The 26,971-nt window shown below is 37.8% G+C and overlaps 1 protein-coding gene across 10 annotated transcripts in view; it reads left to right on the top strand.

The window, feature by feature from the left end:
- LOC110982284 (uncharacterized) overlaps positions 1 to 26,158 on the top strand; it is a 41,353-nt gene extending 15,195 nt beyond the window's left edge. For 3 of the 10 annotated variants that reach the window (XM_022240594.2, XM_087140964.1, XM_087140966.1), the window contains 8 exons: positions 9,155 to 9,204; positions 9,606 to 9,773; positions 11,197 to 11,312; positions 12,152 to 12,230; positions 12,929 to 13,024; positions 14,537 to 14,779; positions 15,555 to 15,640; positions 16,557 to 19,470. In XM_022240594.2, the coding sequence (XP_022096286.1) occupies positions 9,155 to 9,204; positions 9,606 to 9,773; positions 11,197 to 11,312; positions 12,152 to 12,230; positions 12,929 to 13,024; positions 14,537 to 14,779; positions 15,555 to 15,640; positions 16,557 to 16,698 (980 nt within the window). In that variant the 3' untranslated portion in view covers positions 16,699 to 19,470. Of the gene's footprint in view, positions 1 to 9,154; positions 9,205 to 9,605; positions 9,774 to 11,196; positions 11,313 to 12,151; positions 12,231 to 12,928; positions 13,025 to 14,536; positions 14,780 to 15,554; positions 15,641 to 16,556; positions 19,471 to 19,737; positions 19,831 to 20,612; positions 20,646 to 21,253; positions 21,400 to 23,968 lie in introns of those variants that run through there. The other 7 variants (XM_022240596.2, XM_087140965.1, XR_002598549.2 and 4 more) reach the window with 6 other exon arrangements.
- Positions 26,159 to 26,971: the final 813 nt, after the last annotated feature.

Here is a 26,971-nt window from a genome sequence, read left to right as displayed (position 1 = left end):
CTTAATGGTTAGCCAAGGCAGACTCCAGTAGGGCTGTACATTTAGAATAGCATATGCTTAAATGTTCACAAAACTGTAGTGCTCCCTATCTCAGCTGAAATGAAGCCACTCAGCACGTCAACCAGATTTCAGCTAACGAGAACACATTGCGCTGTGGTGGAGCCTTTCAACAGTTTAAGTCTCCATAAGATCCTTGAGTACTTCCAGAAGGACAGGGATTTCTGGAGCAGTCCGAATGGAATCAATGTGAGGGTGCAGGAGTGGAAACAGCTGGTGGAGTTGATGCCAGCTATAGCCATCCGACACTTGGAGGTACATGTAAGCACACAGAACTTGGTTTCATGGGATGGTTTGCTAATGTCACCAGAAATGTCATTCATTGAAGACTTTCATTATTTTTTTTCAACAGGCAGAAGAACTTAAGAAGATAAATCTTGGTGACAAGAAGACATCCAGGAGGGGTTCCAGTCTTCCTTCAGATGTGGCGATCAACTCCTAGAGGAATGAAGATGATGACGGCTGTTTGATCACTCATTCCGGTACTGCAAAGAAAGAACTGGCATTTAATCTTATTCAATCCATCTGTGTTCTATGTATTCTTAAGAAAATGGATGACTTTTGAAGAAAAAACTGTTGCAGATGTAGTCTGCTGATTGAAAAAGATTTTGCTAAAAATTCATGTTTGTTATCGTACATGCCAGAAAAAGTTGAGAAGTATTTTAGTCAGGCAATTACAAAAAATCACTGACCAGTCTCTGGATTAATGTACCATTGGAGTGGAATATATTAGCTTTGAAAAACAAACATTTCAACCAATTCACAACTCCGGAGGAACGGAAGTATTTCAATCTGAATTAAAACTTTAATATTTTAAAACGTTTGAAGTATGCCATGTTTAAAATTGGTTATAACTGAAACCGCTCTCAATATGAACACTTTTGTTTCCATTAAACCCAATTTTTCAAACTTTTGAAAACTTTCATAATGTTAATGGTACTGTGTTTGCTGATCAATTGTGAAATTCATTGATGTGTGGAGACACCTGCTTGTTAAAGTAGAATAGTTAAACACTGAGATAGAGAGAATAAAAATCGGAATAAATCAGAATGATTGTTATTGTGAAGATATTGTGTGTCATTAAGGTTCAAATTAAAGGAGAAGATGTCAGGTAAACAATTATTTCATAGCTCGAACATTGGACAGGATACATTATTTGAAAACCATGTATTACGATTTAGGTCAAGAATACTGCTCAAGTGGTTTGAGCAGTATTGGAAGATTACATCAGGCTGTAAAGAAAGAAGATACAGCACACGCCGCACAAGCCTACGAGAAGGAGGTATCCTACAAGCCGCATAGTGGCCATGGCACCAGATTGTGTACATCAATTGGACTTTTATTTATCAAAGTATAACATTGGCTATAGATATCTACTGATGTGGATCAATGTGTTTTCTAAATACGCTTGAGTCATTCCAATGAAAAACCAGGAAAGGTACCAATGGAGGCTTTTGAAAACAATATCCAGTCTGGCAGGAGACCACTAATAATGATTCACACGTACAAAGGGTCTGAGGTAACCAATTGTTTAATTCCTGATTTTCTCAAAACTGAGGGCATTCAGTTTTAAGATTTAGCTGTACTCGTTAAGTCCAGGATGTAGTAGTATTTTACATACAAAAATACTCTAAAACACATCGATGTCTTACCGCAACTGGTGACAGCTTGTAAACATTCTTATCACAGTTCCAGTTAGAGTGGATAGGGCAAATGAAAAAAATGTTTTTGTTTACGAGAACCTTTATTCATAACACAAGCAGTTCATATAGTCTAGATTTGAACTCAGGTCAGGGTTAGTAAACAATGATTAATATTTGCAGAATGGTACCTTCCTATATGGTCTGAAGAAATAGTTATGGTAGTAAAATGCAGCAGGCATCAAAGAAGGCCCATGGACAAATTGAAGGATTGTTCAGGTGAAGAAATTCAGGGTACGTTTTACTTAGAGGAATTACAAAAGATTGACAAAATGGATGACCTCTATCGGGTAAAGAATGTTATTCGCAAGCGTAGGAAAAACAGAAAGACCAAATATTTTTTTAATGGCTAGGTATTCCTTCATCATTCAATAGTTGGGTGATGGATCTTCAGTAATAAGGACGTGATCGTGGCATCAACATCAAATCAGGTTTATGTTACATTGCCTAGTAATTTCTCGAAGTCACTGTATACCAGCAATATGTTGTCCAGTCTCATTACCCATCTGGTGAGACAAATCAATCTGACTGGTAACTAGGAGGTTGCCCTGAGTGAAATTCATTTTTCCGTCACATGGTTCAACATTGCAGAAAAGAACTTTCATTTACATTCAGCGAATATAGTCAAGAGCAAACCCCTGCTAGAATGTCGCATGGATTCTGCACATCTGTACAGGAAATTATAGATTATGAAATGTATATGCAATCAACAGTGAATTGACGAATACAGCTAAACTTAATATTATTACCCTGGATGAGTATACAGGCAAAGTAGAGATGGAACTCAGAGAGGGGGCCATTCATCTATTTTGATGATTATCTATATCGTATGATAGATTTAAAATACAAGTTGGTGAATGAAAACGTAGTAGGACATTTACCTGTGGATGTAAATAGAGGATTTTATGAAATTGATATGTACTGCGACATCATTGAGAATCAGATAGTGGTGGATGTCAGCATGCCACTATTGAGAATCATTCCCATGCAGAAGTTGGAAATCTGGGAGATGTCATTGCACACATATTCAACATGTGTCTGTAAAATTGAAAAACTTTGAGAACATTCAAATTGATTCATGGACTGCCAGGGGTGAAAGGTGGTATTCCAACACGGTAGACTCACGACTACCCATCACTTTTGCAAAGCCATCCGTTGTTGTTTTAAGCAGTCATGGTGGACATGTGAGATATTACAAAAATCATGCAGGGGGTAAGGATAATTATTCTAGAGGTGCCCCCTTCAGAAAGGCTATGGACTTGGAAATATTTTAGGTGGACTTTTTAGACCTACTTTACTGGTGATTAAACAAAGTGCAAAAATTTTGGCCTTGCATTTATGCTAGGCCCTGAAAACAGGAGTTGGTATTGTTGCAGATGCCCTAAGTGGAAAAAATAAAAACAGTAAAACAAAGTAAAAACAGTTGCAAAGAATCAAGTGCAACAGACCAGCTTGAATGACGTCATAGGCTATACAACAGCTATCTAGCCAATTTTATCCTCCCAAGAAACCTTTATAAAGGAATGTAGGCGCTGTATTGCATGAAAAGGCTCAGAGAAAGCGAGCAAAGAGGACCCCGACATACTCAAATAGTTAACAACCCAATACAAATAATGACATTCATTAGTAAGCACTTGTGCAAATGCACGAAGTCTGAACTGGATCGTTTCTATGTCCCCACAACACAAACATCAATCACAAAAGGACAATGGGTACAGTATCATCCGTTGCCAAACATAGCAGGCCCATGCAGACTCCATAGAATTCAATATTTTGGTTCAACCAAAAACTACCTAGATCTAGCACACACTCTAATAAAGGCTGAGGTTGTAAATGAGAATGGTACTGACTTGGATCCGGATGTCCCTGTTGCTCCTGTTCATCCAATGCTTCACTCTCTGAAGTGAACGTTATGCTCGACAAAAAATCGAGTACCAAGCATTACTGGAAACTCTACTGACCTATGGACCCATAGCCAAGACATCTCAACTGACCTCAGTTTTACAAAGATACCGCGGGAAAAATGGAATCCCCCGATCCACCCATGTGCAACAATTACAACAAAGGGTTGAAGAAAAATACAAGGTGACAAGGGAGAGTCGGGTAGTGGATATAGTGGGGCCAGTTTATAGTGACATATATTTTCAAGAACGGAGTCAACCTAATGAACAGATGCCACGGAGGCCTCTTCAGCCAAAATTTCTGGAAAAGATGAAGCTTAATGTCATATCAAACTTTGTAGTTTGGTATAAATACACTCTTTTAAGACTCGGGCAATCATTGATAGGGAAGACTACAAGTCGGGGTACCCCCTCCTTTGATCTGTTTCTGGATCTGGAAGGCAGATCTCATTTCAACCTGGTGAAGCACAGTATGCATGTGGAATTGAAATTTCCAGAGGCCCTGACAACCACCATCTCTCTTGTGGTTTTCAGCAAGATTGAAAGCATCCTTGAACTGGACAGAAACTCTAATATTCAAATAGATTATTCCAACTAAAAATCACTGTACAATTATTGAAAGTACTCAGAGGAGACGACATTACTCAGTGCTACACTGTAGTGTTTCCAGCAGATCGATTACCACCTGTAGAACAATTCCCTAGTTGCCTTTATTTTAAATACTGACGGACACAATCTTTCAGGAAGCCATTGGGTATCGATATACTTCACTCAAGATAAAAAAGGTGAATTCTTTGACCCTTACGGACAACCGCCTGAAATTTACAGACTATTTTTCTGGCCTTTTTAAAACAAACAGTTCAATTCATTCACAGCAAAATTTGTTTGCAGTCTGTTAACTCTACAGTTTGAAGTAGAAAAGAAGTGTGAAATCATGTAAACAAATTGTGTTTTGCAACTTTAGATTTATTTTAGTTGAAAATCCATTGTGAAAAAAAAATGGTATGCTGATAAAAAGACATACACAAAGGAAAATAATATTTTTTTAAATACATTTTTACACTTAATGTACATACTTCTCTATTGCTCAAAATAAATCAAGTAGTTTATGTACAAAACTTTTTTGTTTATATTGACATAATTCTCTTTTCCTAAACAAAGTTGTCAGTGGGGTCCAAATTCCTTGTGTTATTTTACTAAACATGAAACGATATTTGATATCTGGAATATAGCATCTAACCCATCATTTAGTTTCACAGACTTTCCCATTGAATTCTTTTCTTTGTTTGTTATGGGGTGGATATCATTCTGGGTTGTTTTTGAGTTCTAAAAGGTGATCCAGGAATTGGAATTTCAGGAAGTCTTCTTTTTTTCAACCAATCCAATCTGCTTGTATTTACTAATGACACCACATTGTTCTTTGTTTTCTATGATACTTTCAGGTACATTAGATTTAGCTAAACCATGCATGAAATACTGAAATCCAAATGGAACAAACCCTTTTTACTTTCAAAGTGTCATTTACAAGATTGAATGTGTTTGAACTTTTCACATGATTTCAATCATACACAAGTTACCCATTTTGTTCCAATTTATTTCTTTTTAAGATTATCCAGTGACAATTTTGCTTTGCTCTTTGTCGTTTTGTTCGAGCACACTGTCAAGAATTTGTAGTGTAAAATCATTGGACCCGGTTGTAGGCAAAGTGTTTTGTTGTTCTGCCAATATTTCCTTATCTTACAACACTGCTTGGTCGACGTTGGATCCTGATGATTCTGTGGACATGGTCATAGACATGGGTTCAGTTTTGCCAGCATGGTTGCACTGTAGATACTTTTGTGATGATTGCTGATAGAGAGCAGTTTTTTCATCATTGGGAAGATCTGCCTTGGTTAAGATATTTTTCATGTCTTCCTCCAGACTCCGCAGCTTGCTCTGCGTAGGATTACATGTGAGAAGACTATTCTGTATACCATGCATTACCCAGTCGGTAGGAGAGCTAATCTTGATTTTTTAATTTTTTTTTTTTGGTGTGGTGCATTATTTGGTGGACACAAGACTGCCAATGGGTGCTCAGCACAGGGGCCAGAAGGGGTCCCGGAAATCCACCTTTTCTGAACAAGGGGCCACTTACTTTTGGAGTAAGAGGTCCTACTGTCAGCCACAGTTCAAAGATCCTCGTAATACGAAAGATGCTGGTGCATGTCAAAGGCACATGGACTTTTAAAATGTTAAGTGCACATTCATAGAGACAGGTCACTTGTTCTTTGTCGGCATGCTTTAGAATGTATTTCCTCCTTTTGCTGGATGATTTGCTCAAAATGTGCAGTTTGTGCACGTTGTCCTTCAATCTTTGCATCATGATGACAAATAAAAGATCGGACAAATATCAGTCTATTTAGGTACCTATGCAAAGTTGATTCTCCAGGGAAGATGTTCGTTCTAAGTCAGTATTCTTCGTAATAGTTTGGTTTCAAATCGATATTATAACAAATAGGACTAGGACTGGCTAGTTACATGTACGTGTGCATTGGCATCCACCATGAATTAGTTTTTTGGGGAAATATTTGCTTGGCCAGATTAACTGTCTCGGAGTGGTCTCTTGGGTTCTTGAATATTACAATATAGTGATGATTCAGACTTGTGAAATAAGTTCTGTATGATGTTGATCAGTTTACGTTTTGGTGATGCAAGCCTTTCATAAACTACATTCACTTTGGGGTTTTATCAAATCGTCCAAGACGATTAAGTTTCTATATTTTAGGATGATGAGATCCCTACAGTCCTCTGTCAACCCCTCTACAGACTGAACAGCGGGAAGATCACAACACAGTTCCTCTTAAGCCGGCTGATACTGACCAAAACACCACAGAATTCTCTCAAGTGCATCCACAAATACATCTTGACACTGTCTTAACAATTTACTGGCCAACTGTGTCTTACCAGAGCCTGTTGGCCCCTGTACACAAATAGTTGCAGGATACTGAAATTTTAAACCCATGCGATGAACTGACCCAATGTGCCAAAAGTGGTGGTATTTATACCTTAAATGTTATGATGTCACTAACTGGAAATACCTTCCTATAACCACTTTATACAACAACACTGTTACTCTTTAACACTTCAAAAGTATGCATGTCCAAAATCATGGGATTAAACAATTCAGTTCTAAACATACTGGATAACTCAATTTCAAAACAAGGGATAAAATAGCAACAGATCCAATGAATACAATCACATCATTCAAATCATGACTGTTTGACATTTCAGATAGGATGAGAGTGTTTGCCATGATGACTTGTTATCAAATGTGAGCAGTGCAAACCCATTGTACATTTTATACTCATTGCTATCCGTACAACTTGTCGAAATCTTCCAAAATAGCTCTTAATTTTCTCATAAACAGCTTTATAGTCTTTGGACAGCAATTTTGTGTTTATCTGTTTAGTTTAGGGTCTTTGGTAATATGGAAGGGATTAATTACAAAGATGGCCTGTATGTTTGCATCTTTGACAATATGCACAGCTGATCAAAGTCGATTTCTTGGGTATTTCTGAAGTTAATGTAATGACTGGCCATCTATTAAGGAGGTCCGCTTAAATTATTAGTTTAAGGATGTCGAGGCAAAGGAAAACTGGCAGAAAGAGTCCAATGTAACTGTCTCAAAAATACAGAGTTTTATTTACATGTCAAGTTTAGGGGGTTCAAATATCTAGGTTTGATTACAATTAATTACAATTCAAATCTCTTGTTAATTGTTTATTTTCTTTACATGAAATTCCATATTCCCGAATTCCCTGAATGCCAGGCCGGTGTGCGACCGTGGACTTTGCCCTTCTCGACAGCACCTAATAGTGTATGCTTCATTTGAACCTTTTACAATCAAGACTGTGAATTTTCACTCCAAAATCACTCATTCCGCGTTCTGCTATAACCCCAAAATTCATCATGTCGGGTCACACACAGAATCATAAATTGTGAAGGTGAAAAGACTACAAATCAGCTATCACAGTGTTAAAGGCTAGTTTTCATGGTGACAGGTTAACCCCAAGATACCCACTCTGTGGTGCCTACACTGAGAAGGAACTCATGTGTATCACTCCCGCGCCCACTGCAATTTCTTCCTGGGCATTTGTTATACATTTCTAAGGGGCTGGGCAGCGTACCAAGTAAACTATGGTGACCCCTCAAACATGCTTCCCTACATTAAGGGTAAACCCCTAAATTTACATGTTTTACCCGTGTCCAATTTGTATGTATAATTTTTGGGATGCCCCAAAACAAACCTCTTTATGAAGTTTCCATCTATCAGACTTATTTCATTTGTCCACTCCCCCAGGTAGTTGCCCGTAGGCGGTGCATACAGACCTGGTCTGTTCACATAAATGACACTATCAGTGTTGTAATACAAAACTCTATCTTGAAAGTTTTCAAGTACAGAATATAATTTAATCTGGCATGGGCTGTTGTAAACGCTGCCATAACAACCATGGTGCACTGATTGAGGGCCACAAACTCGATGCTGTTTACGACCTTATCGTCAGTGAACAAAAGTTCATACAATCTGGACAGTTCAATCAGGTTGTAGCTCTATGGTTCAATAATCCCCACAGTTTGAGGCATGTTCAATCTTTGGCCAAATTACCCCAGAAACTATTAAACATGAGCTTTGCTAGAGCCCAGGGCTTGGATTGAGCCCAGGACTTGGATTGAGCTCAGGGCTTGGATTGAGCCCAGGGCTTGGATTGAGCCCAGGGCTTTGCTAGATCCCAGGGCTTGGATTGAGCCCGGGGCTTTGCAAGAGCCCAGGGCTTGGATTGAGCCCAGGGCTTTGCTAGATCCCAGGGCTTGGATTTTCAAGGAGTTGGTTGCGATTGAATAATATTCCACCTTTCTCCTCACATTTTTTGTATACTTCTCAATGTCACATTCATCTTCACACCATTTAGGAATTTCAGAGCATGCTGTTTAATCTTCAAAAATGTGTTTAATAATCGGTAAACAAACCGCCCTATGTTAGTAGTTTGATCATTCTGTACATAATGTTGATTAATTTTTTGTTATTCAAATGAGACCTGGTCTTATGCTCCATGCATAAAATTCTTCTGAAATGTCCAATAAAGACCCAATACACTCACTGGTGGAGGAGTTTCTTTACTAGGAGAATGCCCCCCCCCTCCATTTTTTACAGGTCCTGTAATGGGGTGGGGCTTGATAAATCCACAGTTTAATGGCTGATGCAATGATGGTCTTTTAACTGGTCCCCCTCCCCCTTTGAAAATCATTCCACCACCATTGAATACTCTACTTATAATTAAAATGCAAATGTTGAACAAATTGCAAAAAAGGCGGTGACTCACAGTTAGTTCTGTCACACCTTGAAGTCTGAATCTCATTACCTATAAATTGAAGGTTGTAACGGTCTTGGGTATTATTTTCATATCATTATAAAACAAAATGGATTGTTTCAATGAGTATTATAATGCTTGTTTTTAGGAAACAGCTTTGAAGACAAAAGTGCAGAATATTTTGCTGAAGTCATTTTGGTGAGTTAAACATTGCTTTAAATATTAATTAATATGTGTCCAGAAAGTGACAACTTGTTTTGTTTTTATACACAGATGTAAAAGGACATGTTGCCAAGTCATTCATAAAGTATTTACAGTTAGAAAGGAACACACATGGACCAAAGAGCAAGCTGCACATGCAGTATTTTGTTATTACACTGCGGCATTGGTAACTTCTGCTTTTTTTATGCCTTACACTTCAGCCATACATGTATGTCATTTACCAGGCTACCGTGAGATATTCTCTTTTAGCACATGATTATTAGTGCCAAGTCTGCCTTTCTTATCAATTATCAATAATGAATAGATCTCTACAACTAAAAGCTACTCATCGGCACATTGACATATGGAAGTCAGTGATGGTCTGTTTTTTATTGCAGAACAATAGCAAACTCGAGTATGTGAATCTGAGTCACAATGAATTCAGTGAGGCTGCAGGACTGCTTCTTGGGCCAGCAATTTCTGAAAATATCACCATGAGACAGCTTGATCTGAGCTGGAACCACATCCGAAGAAAAGGAGCCCTAGCACTTGCTAAAGGCATCATGGTAGGATGAGCTTAGCGAGTGTGTCTGAAAGACGGCTGTTTTGTGTGCTTAGTGTGTGTGAGACAGTTTAAATTGAACATGACTTCTGATCAAGGGCTTGGCAGTTCCAATCTAGCTGCTGGCCTTGTGTTTGGTTCCCAGTGAAGTAGGGGGAGTTTGGGATATTGGTTATGGTGTCAAGCTTAGTTTCCATAGCAACATAAAGAGATGAAGACCGCATTTCCCAACAATCCAGATGATCTGCAGTCATAAGGGGAAAGTGTTTACACAACTGATCCAAATGAACACACATATTTTAGGGGACACTGAAAGCTGGTACATTGCAACTTGCACATTTCAACATTTCACAGGGTAGGAGGGTGCACCAAATTCATGGACCTACACATAGCTGAAATTGACCCCAGTGTAGCCTTAGCACTATCAACCACCTGGAAATGCTACCTACATGGCTCACGGCAGAAATGTTACCGTGGGATTTTGTTATGTATCAAACTAAAATGGATTATTACCACAGCAAATGGCTTTCTCAATTTAATCATTCAACCATAATGTACACTACAATTTCATAAACAAAGCTTTGAGTCTTTAATTGGTGAAGCATAAGTATGGCAGCAGAATAAATATCTATCATTTAACATTCTGTACCAGATTCAAAACTCACTGATAGGAAACACATGTACATGTAGCCATGTCTATTGCTGTGCTAGAGTCAAGGCATGTATGTAGTGTTATGGGAAAATCACTGGTTTTATGCCATTGTTACCCGCAACAGCTGGACTGTGGACATAGAAAATGGCACCAGTGAAATTGTAGAGAGAGAGAGAGAGAGAGAGAGAGAGAGAGAGAGAGAGAGAGCTATAAAAAATAGACTTTGCCATTTTTTTACTCACTAATTTATCCTGACGATCAAATTATGCTATCATTCATCACTTGTTTAACACATTTTCCTTTGACTTATAAATTAAACCCCAATTATTGACTTACACTTACACAACTTAGACGTGGCTGACCATGAAATTGAAATACATCAAAGTATAGTACCACTTCAGCTTCAAGAAATGGTGTAATCACCCAAAATGTGCATTTTGGATGCCATTGTGTTACAGTTTTTTGTTCATATGACGTCACACGTCATCTCTCCTTGACATCTCTTCTTCTCAGTTTTGACACCTTGCATGCTGTCCTTAATTGGTAAAACTATATGACACTAGGCTGGAATTTCCTGTGATTGGAAAGTCTAGGTGCCTATGCAACTACTGGCGGTGTGCACAACACTCCTTGAAAACATACATTCTGATCTTGTTGAAGTAATTACAGGATCTATGTGCACTCTTACAGGTTGTCAGTGTGGCAGTTTATTCAATGAAGTGCATCCACTTTCACCTGAAGTAACAAATACCTGTGGTGTATGTGTCTTATTCAGAATAACATTGGACTGAAGGTCATCAATATATCTTGGAATGGCTTTGGCAATGAAGGTGCCCAGGCTCTTGGTGAAGCACTCAAAGTGAATAGCTCATTGGAAGAATTAGACATCACGTAAGTTAATATATGGTCTACTTATTGAAATGTAGGAAGTATCTCAGCATTTTATCTAATTTGAACTTCATAAAAGACTGATAAATTCAATATAGTATTTTCACACTTGGGTTACTAGATGTAGGATTACGTTTGGGGGGTTAAGTTTGGTGTATTATGACGTAATAGCTAAGTTTGGAAAGGGGGCGAAATCATTGGTTAGTACATGTGTGAACGCACTTCATACTCATGCATCAGTGAATCCTGGGTACACGTGTATGTAATTCATAACCTTGTATTCAGGTTTTTACCTTCCTCTCACCACATCACAGTCATTGCTTTTGCATCTAGTAGTTGAAAAAGTAGGATTGGCCCTCAGTTCAAAATCACAAGACTTATCCACCAAGTAAAACGCTCTCACACAGTTATTAAAGCACAGCATTAATTCTAATAAGAAGCAAGAAACTACCTCCGTCTTTCAGCGCTTAACAGGGCCATTTGGAGGCAGAGGCTGTTGCTAACCAATGGTAAATTTTCTGCAAACTTTGGCATCTCAAACAATATCAAAAGTAGTGTCTGTGAACAAGTGAAAGGTCAACTCCCTCCATGGTTCTGCTAGTCCAGGAGCTAGTCCATGATCAAAATGACATTATATAAACAGCATGTGTAGTGGAATACAAAGCCAGTGGGTTATGCAAGGGTTTGTTTTACAAAGTAACTCTGATTCAGTAAGGGTGGACTTTAACATACAACTACCAATTTGTCAGAATGTACCGGTGATGTTTGGCAGTTCATTACGCCATGAAAGCTCCAAGTTGGGTCACAGTTCTCTTCAGATATTTGCCTTGTGGTTTGTACAGGAATAACAGAATATCTGGTGAAGGAGCAGTTTTCTTGGGGAAAGGTTTGACCAATAATGAAACGCTCAAGATTCTGAGAGTAAGTTAACCCTTCATTTATCTCTCAAAATGCAATCAAATCAATTTCATGGTCACTTTTTTATTTTCTTGTGTTTATACTGTAATTTGATATTGTTACTAAAGTATGTGCTTCACCCCCCCCCCTTCTCAAAAGTTCTCTTGTTACTATTCTACTGGTCCTTTCAACACACAGCAAGGTGAGGTTGTATTCTGAAAAGGTTGGAACCATTTGGAAATGCCTGTCACTCATAAAATAGCCAGTCAGTCCTGAGCTAAATTTGTTGAAACACTCCAAGCTCCCATACGATATACATGTAAAGTTCTTAGCTGTCAATGAGTCTGCAAGAGTTTCACGGCTACAGAATCCTCCCTCAAGAGTTCATGCGTGATGTAGAAGTCACAGGTAATTCACACTACAGTCATCCACCAATTGTGTAGCTTCATTTCAAAGGGGCCCTTTTCCTTTTTACTGTCGGCAACCTGCATATATGTTGAAACGTATTGTTCAGCTTTCATTCACTCAGCTACAATCAGAAATAAACATTGTCACTGAAAAGAAATCAAAATTACTTGTGAAGGGTGCACATGGATATTATTACATATGTAGATCTTCTGTTTTTCAAATCATTGCACACATCAAGTGATACATTTAAAAGTGGTAGGTGTACCCGCTTTATTAGGTGATGCTCTAGCAGTGTGTCATTCTTGGGTTTGCAGATTGGGAAGAATCCTATGCAAGCAGCTGGAGCATTCGCCATCTTAAAAGCTGTCAAAGATAATACAAATACCATCATGGATGAATTGGACTTTTCAGTAAGTTCACACTGTCCTTATTTGTTAACTTTATTCTGAAGCAAAAAGCTTTTCTCTTTCTAATGTAATGAGGGTGAGAAGCTGATGAAGGAAAAGTAATGTCTAAAAGCAGGGTTTAGGGCTGTGTATTTACAGGTATCTGTAGAACCAGGTACCCCATTTTGTTACACATCAAGCACCCGGATACCTGTAAAAATAGAAAAAAATTAGTAAATGACCATGTTTCCATTAGTAACATTGTTTAGTTACTATAGTTTTCCCAAACTCAACAATACCATTTGATTTCGCCACACCACCACAACACCGACAAACTAAGACTTGAATTCAGCTGTAACTGAGCATGCATCTTTGCATAATATTTTTGAAGCAAATATTAATACTATTGATAAGAGGGGGCAAGAGACAAGGATAGAGATTCCTTTAGTGCAGGGGAGGGGATGATGTCAACCAATGTGACTTGTCTCTTATCAGTGACTTTGCGCTGGAGTCAAAAATGTTTGTTGGGGAGTCCTTGCCAGACACGATGCAAACGTAGGTGCCCTGGCCAGTCCTGTCTTGAGACAAGTTATTTTGTTTGGAAATCAAGGACTGAGTTTTGTAGACAAAACTTTGTCACTGTAAAGAATTGTCCACAAAGTAATTACCATCTCACAACTAGTATTCACAACTATGGTGCCAGTACAGGTGTAACTCACAACTATGTTGCCAGTATGGGTGTACACACAACTATGGTGCCAGTACAGGTGTACACACAACTATGGTGCCAGTATGGGTGTACTCACAACTATGGTGCCAGTACAGGTGTACACACAACTATGGTGCCAGTATGGGTGTACTCACAACTATGGTGCCAGTGTGGGTGTACTCACAACTATGGTGCCAGTATGGGTGTACTCACAACTTTGGTGCCAGTATAGGTGTACTCACAACTATGGTGCCAGTATGGGTGTACTCACAACTTTGATGCCAGTACAGGTGTACTCACAAATATGGTGCCAGTATGGGTGTACACACAACTATGGTGCCAGTATGGGTGTACTCACAACTATGGTGCCAGTACAGGTGTACACACAACTATGGTGCCAGTATGGGTGTACTCACAACTATGGTGCCAGTATGGGTGTACACACAACTATGGTGCCAGTATGGGTGTACTCACAACTTTGGTGCCAGTATAGGTGTACTCACAACTATGGTGCCAGTATGGGTGTACTCACAACTTTGATGCCAGTACAGGTGTACTCACAACTATGGTGCCAGTATGGGTGTACACACAACTATGGTGCCAGTATGGGTGTACTCACATCTATGGTGCCACTATGGGTGTACTCGCTGTTTGTTCCATAAACTAGATCTTTATGTTAGTAATCATGCATCAGATGGTTTTGCACTGAGTGTGGGAGGTAGCTCATCCTGATATACTCACCTATCTCTGCTGAGTATACAGTTTATGATATCTGTTGGTTGTTCATATGTCAAGTAGAAAATCATATGTCTGCTTTGACATGACAGGGGATTCAAGTGAACAAAGAATTTGAAGATCTGTACAACCAGTTGAAGGAGACTCGTCCCAACATTAAAATCCATCATGGCGGTATGAAAGAAGCTGTCAAACCTAAACAGAAACTGAACCCTATGCTGAAACTACAACGCTACATTCAGAAGAACAACTTACGCCTGGTGGACTTCTTCAACAAGTTTGACAAAGATGGAAGTATGAGTGTAACATATGATGAGTTTGAAGAGGGACTAGTGGTGAGTTGAAGATGTCTTGGTGTTATTCCACCCAGTTATTCTTTTGTTGATAATGAAGACAGGGTCCTTACAAGAGCCCCTGGCATTGTCAGTTGTAAATTTCAAGATACTTACGGACAGAATACAATAAAGTGGTGTTCAATATTAGAGTTGGGAGGAAAACCTCATAGAAAGAAATTGCTGGGAGATACCAAAGAATCATGCTGGAACTAAAAAATGCATATAGGACAAAGTCAGTCTGAGTGAGCTCATAGAATGGAAGGCATGGACAGCACTATTTCCCCAACCTGTCTCTCCAACTGGTTTTGTCATGAGCTTAGGCATGGACGGTACTACTTTCCCAACCTGTCTCTCCAACTGGTTTTGTCATGAGCTTACTCTGAATTTTGTTCGGTACATCAAGAGTTATATGAGTCAATAAAATTGAATATGAACATTTTTAGATTAGAAACAGTTACCCTTTCTGTTACAAACTGCATTCTAATGAAAACAGTACCTCCTAATGAAAATATTCAGGTAATCACCTTAAACAGTAAACTGTGTTATGCTACCACCGGTGTATCGTAATGGTGTTGTTATATGTGTGTTTGTCATTTACATGAACTGGCTTTGTAGAATGGGTAAGATTGTCTCAGGTATTCCATTTACAATAGACTACACATAGTTCCTTATGGTATATAGTGGAGAGTGGCTTTTTACAAATGTATGGCAGTGCCACCAATGTTCCAACAAAAATTTGAGATTGCTGACTATATTTTGTGTGTATGTGTGTTAGGAGAGTGGCATTGACCTTTCCAAAGAAGAGATAGCTTATATGATTGGTGAATTGGACAAAGATGGTGATGGAGAAATTAACTACAGGTATGTCATCACATTACATGTCATTCACTTCTATATTACCATGTACCACTGTAACCTTTACAAGTGCTGTAACAGCAATCAAGTACTTCAATATTCTATTTCTTTTTCTCATGGCACATAGTAAATGTACTAGGTTTGTGTTCTTCAAGCAAAGCCTTGCTGTTCATATTGAATGCGGACACACTATATTTTCTCATGTACCACTTGCACCTAGCACTCAAAGGGTAACTTACATCCAATAATGCATTTAGATTTTTATAATTAGGTCAAAGATCGTGTTAATATTCTCAATTGTTACAGCAGGCACCTTGATAGAAGCTGTTATACCAGGTGATGTTTACTGATGCAAGTAAATGAATAAGCCTTGCCCATCAATAAGTACATCCTAATTAATGATTAGGATAAGTCAAGGATCATACAAGTGTACTGTATGACACTGGGTAGTCTTAGTGCTGTAGTGGTGTATCAATTCACCTTTTAAATCCTTAGTTCCACAAAATGGGTATTAAAGGATGTGAAATTGCTAATTAGTTTTTCCATGAAGAACACTATCTGGTTTTAGATGTTGTACTCCTGTAGGTCAGCAAGCTTGTCATCCAGATATAAGGAAACATTCTGTGGGTGACAAAGCTGGCTGCTGCAGTCAATTTCTACTATGAAAGATTTGTTCAGTGACCCGCAACTCAAAAATAGCTGCAGTGATTCAGAAACCTTTTAGGGGGTTGGGTGACATTCAATAACACAGGAAACAAACTGAATGAAAATACAAAGACGTGGCAAGGTTGATGAACAAATCTTGTGTATATTTATCTGAAAATGAGACTATTTTATTACATCTTTTTATTGTTCTTTTTCTAGTTGTCTCCTTTCTTCTCCATAGTTAACACTCTTGACTGTCCCTCTCTTGTATATCTAGCTCCATCTACAGATCTATCTTAGTGCATGATCATGGTACAAGGCAGGCAGCCATGTTTTGCACTGGTCCCCTGCAGGCTCAGGCAGCTGCCATCACCATAGCACTGACATTCAGCCCAACTAATCCTCTCTTCTCGTCCTGAACCAACTTATCATTGTTACTTACATCATTTTGCTACTTTGCACTACTTCTCTTGCAAACGCCCATATTGCATGGTTTGTATTACAACTGTTTTCTCTTTATCATACCACGGTCAGACTCTCTTTGATAAGCTAGGAAACCATTTATGTATGTACAATGCATAGGAAAAAACTCTGTCAAGCAGACCTCATGTTCTGTTCAATTTCCCTTATATCGTATCACATTTTGCATAGCAAAATCGACCAAATGCTGCACACTTTCTAAAATAAATCACACATTGTGCAATACAAAATGCATATGGCTTGATGCTATAATATGCTTGAAACAACACTTTGATTTACTCATAGAGCTTGAAATATGCATGCATAAATCGAGTCCGCAATCGGGCAATGAGTTGACTTCATTGGTTCCCACACAACTCGTGTTCACTTGAGATAGCCAAAGTGGGGGATCGGTAACGCTCACGCATTTCGGCTAGGCTCCAGGCATGGTGCATACAGCATGTACTGTACAGTACATGTACATGACTGAACATGCGGTCATCATTTCATGTCTTTGTTGGACATTGCGTTAACGTTTAACTTCTGAAGAGCCAAATGGAAGTTGAAAGTGGTGCAGATGGAAAATTAAGTCATGGAAGAATGAAAAACAAGTTCAACTTACACTTGCTGGAATAAAAAAATGATTGAAGTTTCCTTTTATGACTAATGTTACTCACGCTTTTGGTTATAGGGAAGATTGATGTACTACCAGATTGTACATACATTTTTAATAGAGTCCCCTAACATTACGCACTTCGACTTTCACTTGACTTGTTGCCAAATCCCTTGTTGAAAAACTACATTTTGTTAAATACTTATACTGTAACCCTCATAATACATTCTGTTGAACATTCAGCATCGTGAAATTTCATCTGAAATCCAAAAATGGCAGGTCCGGAAATTGGGCAAGAATTCAGCTGGGTGTTGCCTGACAACCCACCATGCCAGCTTCGCGCACTTGAAAAAATGCCCCCAAACCGGAATAAACATTAAAGAAATTCTTTGAAGTTGATAAAAACTACTAAATTATTATTAGCTCCACTCATCAAACCACATGTTCATCAGAAAATTATTTTTGTATTTTGCAGGTATTTTTAAGAGTTCATTTTGGACTTAAGAAAAAACTAAAAAATCAAGCCCAAAATAAAAATTTCATTGGAAATGTGTAGCGGGTCAGGATTTTTGTAAAATCAAGATTCTTGAATCAGAATGTTGAGAGTTTCCAATTTCACTTATAATGAAATTCGAGGAAGAATATTGCTCTGGCAACGTAGGCACTAGAGGCAAAAAATCAGAGTGTGCCACATTAGGGTACATCAGCATAATCCTTTGGTAAGTAAGCCATGGCCAGCCACACAAGAAAGCCAACACAAGTGTTCACACTTTGGCAAGCAAAATGAAGGTCAGATTCTTCCAACAGTGCAATTTACATGAAACTCACATGAAAAAATTTGGCAGGATAATCAGGTATTGTGATGTTGATCATGTGCAGCCATTTTAATCAGATCCCGTGCCCAGGTATTTTGCCCCTATTTTCAGGTTCCTCACACCTACATATACTTTACCCACTTTAAACATTTTCCGGCCCAAGACTTACTCTGAAAGTGAATTGAAAGACCATTGTTGAGGACTTTGTTTGTTTTGTTTTCTTTTATATGGCTATTCAGTGGTTTCATACAGTTACATTGTGAAAAGACTGCTACACGAAATTAGGCAATTGCTATGCAAACAAAATATTGCATAGCAGTTTGCATGCAAATATTTTGAGGAAATCAAACCCTGTAAGTAATACTCTTGACTCAGCTGTCAAATTGTTACCATTAATACAATTACAGTCTTGTTAAAAAACCAAAAGTAAAAAGGAGGATTAAAAAAATGGATGAATAAAGAACCAATGCCAACTAAATATAACTGAAGCGTGAATAAGAATAGAAAAAACATGAATCATTCTATAGATACCATAAAGAAAGAAAACCAGGAAAGTGTGTGCTTCCCCCCGTGGTAACATGACTACGTCATTTGAATCAGTTGGCTCTTACATCATTTACACTTCTTCCCCTTGTTTCATCATTCAGTCTTTCATCATTTTACTTTCAACAGTTCATTACTGTCTATTTTAGGATCGTTTTCAGTATGTGGAGGAGGGGTCTTGGCTTTGCTAAGCAGTGACTGAGTTTGCTTTTGTTCTTTTGCAATGAAAACTTTGTTGACAACAATCTGTTGTCATTTTGTTGTCAGTGTGCACATTTTCAATTCTGTAGATGGGTATTGATGACTCCTTGTTGAGCTTCATTTCAGATTTGACATCAGCTTAAGTGCACAGTGGTTTTTGGATGCATGGTGTCATTGCACTGGTACACATACATATATGTACCTCTCATCATGGATTTTATTGCACAGTGGGGAGGGGGGTTGTAGCAACAAGGTCAAATGTGAGATGCTGGCACCTACACTGCATGGTTCCTCCATCATGACTTATTTCAATCTTCAAGAGAAGGAATCTGGAACCAGTCTTGAAATCAGAGACTGCTTCACCTGCCTTTTTATCACCATTTCAAGAATCAACAGCATACAGTTTTGATTCATTGCCTCACCCATGCTTGTGCATAGAGCCTGTACTTCTTAATTTGACACATGAAGTGCTCAATACAGATTCTGTTAGTGTAATGGAAATTTGTTGAATAATATTAAGTCTGTGATGTCATTAAATGAAATGATATGTTTGTTGCTTTGGACTGTTGTTTTGCTTTTTGGTTTTGCTTCATTACATTTGCATAATCAAACATTTAATGTACATGTAGTTGCATTATTTGAAACAGTGATGTTGCTCATCCAAATGTGTAGGATGTTCATATTACTGGTCAATATGTTTTGTTTGCATTTGTTCCTCGAGTCATGAAGTGCATGTTTTTGACTTGGACAATGTTCCATTTTGTGGTTTCAGTATGCTTTATTCATGTAACCATGGTAACACTGCAGCATTAAATGTTTCATTGTAGCTATTTGGTGTTAGGCCTCAGCACAAGGTGATCCCACCCCCTTCCTTTGCTTTGCCCCACCCACCCATGACCCTTAATCCATGACCTAGACAGGTGAGTGATTGCATGCTTAATGACCCTCAGCAGTAGTTTGGCAGGGTTGGGAGTGTACTTGTCAGAACTGATTTGGACTCGAATGTTATCAGCCAGTAAATACTGAACATTATCTAGAAATAAACTTCCAAAAGAATTACCTCATCACTTGGTTTACAAACAGTCTAGGTACTGATCAGATGACCAGAGAGAGGAAAATCATACTGGGAAAAAGAGACTTTTTTCACACAAACTGTTGAAACTTGGAGTGATGCATTTCAGTTGGATTATTTGTCTCACTATGACAGTTCAAGATCTTATGCAGAAAGCATGTAATGTTGATTTTGACCAAGGGAATAAATGTGTGATGGAGCAGGTTTAAATGGGGAAATAACAAATTCACATTTTTTCCAACGATTTTGTTCATTAGTTTATATGAAAGCAAGAAAGTGTTTCAAACCAGTCCGTAGCAATTGTATATCGTATTTTGAACCATGCATATGATGGGCTTTCAATCAACTGGAACGGGTAAACATTCTGAGGTACTCATCAACTGTAATTGACAAGATGATCATTTGATACCAAACAGTGCATTTATTATGCTTATTAAACTTGTATGTGGAAGTTCAGTTTTTCAACTTTTTGTTTACAACACACAAGTAACAAACATTGGCTGAATGACAAGGAAACTCCAAGTCAGTTGACTGACCAAGTTGTTGTTATTGCATGCGAACAACAATGAGAACTTTAGTCATTGCACTAACAAGTGTTACATTTGACTTGCATGCCTACTTGTACTTCAGTGAGCTCTACCTTGGTTTTGCCAAGGCTTGAAGGTCAGTATGGTATAGCCTGTATGCATTCCAATGAGTGATCATAACCCATGGGAAAATGGACCTATTAACATGCTATTGTTTGTGTTGTATTCTACCCCCTTGTCACTGTTGTGAAGGTATTAGACTTGGATAGAAAATAATAAATAACTGAATGAGTGAAGTCACAGGTTTCACTGGTCTGGTCACTGCCTCAATTATGAAATAGAGTTTTTTGAAGAATAGGTCACAATGACTTGATACAGGTGATTTGATGGGGGCAGAGGAAAGAATATATCCCTATTTTTATTCATGTGGTGAAAGATCGTTCTTTAGTATATCTATTGGAAAAATAAATCATCAAATCTCTCGAGTGATTTTGAAGTGTAACCACAGTGAACCAATTTGTAAAAGTTAAGCAACACGCTTCACCACTTGTCTTGTAGTATTGCTACTTCCTTTGAGAGAGAAATTCTCCCTTGAACAGAAAATGTTGGCATCAGTCCAAAATTCAGATGCCATGCCATTGGTCGTATGTGTTAAGTTCAATCTGATATCTTCATCAACAGATGCACAACCCCTGTGAGCTAACCAGACTGTGTTTGTGTTTCTTCTTTCTTGTTTTCCTGTAGAAAAATTGATGGCTTCCTCTTATCACCAAACAAAATGAGCAAAACAGACATTTGAATGTAGACAGCCTGTCACTGGTAACCAAGTCTTTGTATTGTGGAAAAAATACTCTGATGAGGACACCAGTGATAACGTGCTTCATACAGATGTAATTAATTTATAAATTTTGATTTCATCATAATTTTTGAGGTTTATGAAGCAAAGCAAATAGACAATTGGAATAAATAAAGGTCATTTTTTTAGTTATCACAAATTCCAAAAAGCAAAAGGTTTTGATGCGTAAATACATTTAAAGTACATGTAATAAACATGTGGCTAATTTTGTCAAAAACTAGCACTATATAAGTTTGATAGTCTGGCCCAAAATACACAAATTACCTGGAACACATGCTGTGTACCTCAAGAGAGGCATTGTTTTATGTCATCTTTTGCATGATTCTGCCATTTTTTATTGGGGCAGGGTAGATCTTAAGTTTCCAGGTAAGTAAAATCAGAGGCTTAAATTATCATTTCACTGATCAAAAAAGAAAAGTGGCTTAAATACACAACCATACAAAACAATCCCACTTCTGTTGTTTGTGATGAAGTCTGTCGTGTGTCATACTGTTCCTACTAACAATGCTTGGAAATATCTTAAGACTGAAATGGTGTAGAGTTTTCCATTGGTCAGCCAAGTTGAAATTGAAAGTCAGGTGGCTCTTCATTTTTGGAACTTGAGAGATGAAAGGGAAGCAAGAAATAAATTTCTTGATAAACTGGTACCTGTCTACTCTCCAATTGTAAAGAACAATTTCAAATTTGTGATCAAACATACCTTAGTATTTCAAGCCAGATTTTAAAAAGAAAAATTGGAAAGGAGGATGTGAGCCTATTGCTATCATACAATAGCTTGGTACCATTCAAATGGACAGTCTATTGACAAAACATCAGAATGGAACGTACTGTGTTATCAGACACTAATTAGCTGATGTAACATTTTGGTCAGGGCAGTTAATTTACATCAGTGACAAATATTTGAAGTGTTTGTTTTAGTATGAACATGTCATTTGAGCTTCTTCTTGGTGGTCTACTTCTGTATTTTCATATAATGCCATATTTCTGAATAGTTACCTAGCCCAGTAAAAGTTACAGTAAAAAGCAATCTCCTTTTTCTCCGACACCATGCTCTGATAACTAATAACTTAATAATTAGTGCACTAAGTTTGCAATGCTTACATGTGGCGATAGGTGTCCTGATCTAAAACCAACCAGCATTTAGTTCATGTCCATGCTCCAGTCAGGTGACATGCTACAATCTACCACTTATCCTAATACATGTACTAACTGTAGAAAACAGCTATTCACCAATAATACCTATAATTTTTTGTCTTCCTAGCTTGAAAGCAGTGAATTCTAATTTGCCATTTGACTCCAAAGGAGTACATGGGCAGTACAAACAATGTACAGTATCGTGCGACTGTGCACATCACCGTGTTGTTAATTTGTCTTGAATTCTTTTGCAAACTGCGTGATTAAAGTAAATTTTAGCACTATGGCAAGATGACAAAGTCGATGTTGTCTTACCTCTTGGTGTTACAAAATCCATGAGGCAAAACAAAAATGATTATTTCAGGAAGAAATTTTGAAAAAAGAATAATGTATTAATTAAAACTGGAAATTTGAAGAATATACATGTATGCCTTTGCATCTCACTCTCAGTCACCAAGAGAATCCATTTGAAGTTGTCCTTTGCCTTTATTAATTTTTTCCAAACAATATTGGAAGTTCAGGTTTATTTTTAATGCTGGCCTGTATGTAGGGGAGGGATAGGGTTGTCAAACGACCACTTCCCCCTTGCAGATGAGCTCCTCTGTTGGGTCTTTTCATACACAGAAGCTTTGAGTGGTTTATAAATTTATTGATCAGGAAACTATTTTAGGTACAACTTCATACAATTACAAATAATGAGAATCTGTGGTCTAAGGAGAGAAAGTCTGGGAAATATGGTGTCCATTAGCAAGCCATAGTCAGTTCCACAGCATAGAAAACAAGTTCAAAATGAGTAAAATAATCTGGCATTTTCAATCATTGCAAGTGCAAATTTTAGATGAATTTCTTCAAGTGTCCAAGACCAATTTTCACAAATTGGGACTAACAGTAGAGTTTCCAATTTCCATTCCACATTAACAAATGTTTATTATGAAGGGAAAGAATATGGACAATATAATCAGCAATGAAAGCAAATTTAAACCCGAAGTGATTTTTAGCACATCAACTCTGCTTATTTGTGGCATTTATGAACTTTGTTTGATGGTGTCCATTGATATAAGCCAAGCAGAAATAAACATCAAACCTCAAGTTGCAGGTCCAAAAGCCACTGCCCTGTGGGATTCTTCTCTTGTTCATTGTAGTTATTCTAAGGGATTGAGTCTCTTGCAAAGTAATGTAAACTTGGCTGTACTGTCCTCAATCCGGCTAAATCTTAAAAAGCTCCTGGTACATTTTGAAGGGCGTGGGAGCATCTGGGTTACTACACTTGTGTCAATGAATTTCACACTGACTGTTGGCAGACTTTGAGGGGTGTGTAGCTTGTCAAGTTGTGTAGAAAAAAAGTTTACTGCACTAGTTCAGCTTAAATGGCGACAGTTATGGTGCAGTGTGTGGCAGAGTGGTGTCTGTCTGATGCAAGCTGATTGGCCTGAGATTGATGCAGTTTATGTTGTTGCTCCTGTTTGTAGTGAGCTGTTATTTGGTACTGTGGAAGGACAGGAGAAGGGACGCCAACTAGAAGAGGCAATCAAAGAATTCAAAGAAGCTGTGGATCGCTCTGTGTCAAACTAGTAACATTCCAAATAATATTCTGCAAACTTTATGCTATCACAAAATAAATTTAGTCAGATTGATGTACAGAAAACTGTGTGTCCATTCAAAATTAATATATCAAAGGGTTAACTAACATGCATAAGGATAGCTGATTTCATGGCCACCCATGCATCTATTTTGCTTCTAATTTCATTGGTCACTTTTAGCCCCTTTGTAAACACCATTTTGTAAATATGTAATGCCAGTCCATTCAGGTATTGCAGTCTGCTTTGTTTTCAGTAATTATTTCCCTATTTCAGTTGCCATGTGCTATAAGTATGACTGACAAAGTTTTCAGTGTAAGGTCTGCATTATTATTTGACAAATACACATCAGTTGTTCGTATTTATTTGTCCTGCAAGTTGCTTAATTGAACCATTCGCATAAGACATATGCTTCCAGTTTCCTCACTTGAGCACAATTTTGCATAAATATTTTCCTGTATTATGTAAAGTGTTCTGCAGATATGCTTAATTGAACATAATATTTTCATGTTTGAATGTTTTCTTTGCATGTTGCACTTTCCTGTGTTTTGAAATGCTTATGTCTTGTACATGAGTCTTGCTTAATAGTACTGTATATGACTTTTGCAATCAAAGGCAGACATACAACAATTTTTACATTCAGAGTTTTGATGTTACTCCTTTTTTGTGAGAGGTCCTTTTTGTCTTTGTAGTGCTGGAAAAAAGCCTTTAATCTTACAGGTAATTGGTATGAGACTGGATACAAACAATTATCAAAGACGGTAAAGGGCTGGACTCCACCATACGTATTTATGAGCATGTATAGAAGAAAGTGCCCAGTGGAAATCTGTAAATATAGAGGAAGGCACTTAAGATGGTTACCCTATCACTGTTGGTCTGTTATTCTCATCTGGCAGTGCTAGGTCTTTGGGAGTGTGTGTGTTGAGGTGTATAGTAAGGCTTGATGATGTGCTCAGAGTTGAGCTATCTTTGTGCAAGCTAATGGCAGGGATGCATGCAGGCTTGTGAAATGACTGCCATATTTAAAATGTGAAATCAGGCTGTTTTCCACAAACAAAATAATTGCGACAAAGATTGAATGCATTCAATTTTTCCAAATTTGCAGCCTGTGCACTTGCTGTGAATACCACATATTTGAATTGTGTCCACATTTGTATCAAATATGTAAGGGCCTCACAATTAACAATAAATGTGACTTTAAACATAAATTATACTAAACCCTACAAGACCCAAAATATAGTCATGTCTTGCTCCAGTTACTCAGTTGGTCCAGGAGACATTACATTTCTTTTGTTTAATGGACATTGTTAGATTCAGTGAACAGCTTGATGGTTGTGAGTGAAGGTCTGGGTTCAAAGCCAGTTATAGGCAGCAACACTAATATTTGGCATGTTAGCTCAAGAGTTACATCATTGCTTTGTTCAGGTTAAGCTCTACACATGGAGAGGACAGAAATTAGTCTTTTTTAGCCTTATTTCGCTGTGAATATAAAGTCAAAAATCATAACCATAGCTACTCCCAGACACCAACACAACTGCTTTAATGCCACCATTGTATTCTAAGTAGAGAGAGACGATGTGCTCCTTGACAGACCATAAAACCATGACGTATGGCTGTTCCAAAGCCAAAGATGTCAATGCATTGTGTGTCTCCAATAACAGAGGTGAATATAAGAAATTAATGGCATTTTTTTCAAGATCAGAAATGGCACTGAGCAAAAACAAAGTACATGGAACTATCACAATTCCATGTGATAAACGTTTCCAGCATATTTCCAGCATAGGATAAACGTTTCCAGCATATTTACATGTCTTTAGAGCTAATTTCCATCAAGGGCTAATTTTTATAAGTTTAGTATGTTTTCAGAACATGACAACATCAGAAGTGTGATCACCTTTGTACAACAGGTCAAAGATAAGTTCTTTTTTATAAATTTTGTACATCAGAACAAAGTTTTTAAATACCATTAAGCCAGTGTAAGTGTGTATGCATGAATATTTTTTGTAAATAAAATCTGGTATTAAAATTTATGTAAATAAGAGCCACAAAGATCACATTAAAAAGGACTCCTTAACTTAATAACTTTTTGTTAAATGTCATTTCATTTATTTTGATGTTATTCATTTATATGGCATAACATTTTTAGTGAAAAACATACCAGTATTCTCCAGTTCTTTTCAGAACCTTACATACTTAAAAAATATCGTTGTATGCTACCGCAAACCTCTCCAACTAACATACCTGTCTCCATCCTTCAATTTACACCAGGGCAGTAAATCTGGGCATTACGGGGAAAGGGGGCACCCCAACCCTCTGGAAAAATAGAAAAATAAAAAGGTAGGAAAGGAGACGTCATAAAAAAGCACGTGAAAATACACAATTACAACGTACGAATGGTTTGTACATGTACACAATTTTTTTTTAGGCCTAAATGGAATTTGATTAACTTCCTCCTGGGAGCAACTTCATTTTCTTTTAAAGTAATTCATAACGCCAGTCTCAATGCTCTTACACCTGGCCATTTGCCCAATGTCATGTGGATTGCGGTTGGATTTTTACGAAGCTGTATCACGGACATGTTGAAAAAAATTCTCTCCTTGAGCTAACTCGTACGTACGTACGAGTTGTAGCGAGATATGATTTCGAGAATTTTTTCATCATGTCCCTAAATACAGCTTCATAGATTTTCTCCAGCTGTACCTTCTAAAGTATCCCACGTTAAAATTCTTAGCGGACTGCTCGTCTGCGTCTGTAGTTTCTTCATAGCCCATTTTGCTACTGTTAATGACACCCAAATCTCTGACAAGTTTCTAATTTGTCAGTGCCTCTTTTCAGGTGTCGAGTTGGATGCAATCGTCTGCTTTTAATTCAAAGTAGGGCCTACATGTACATGGT

This window comes from Acanthaster planci, linkage group LG09 (assembly GCF_054643075.1).
Source record: "Acanthaster planci isolate LZ-2023a linkage group LG09, COTS_SCS, whole genome shotgun sequence".
NCBI lineage: Eukaryota > Metazoa > Echinodermata > Asteroidea > Valvatida > Acanthasteridae > Acanthaster > Acanthaster planci.
This window is presented reverse-complemented; position numbering and strand designations above follow the sequence as displayed.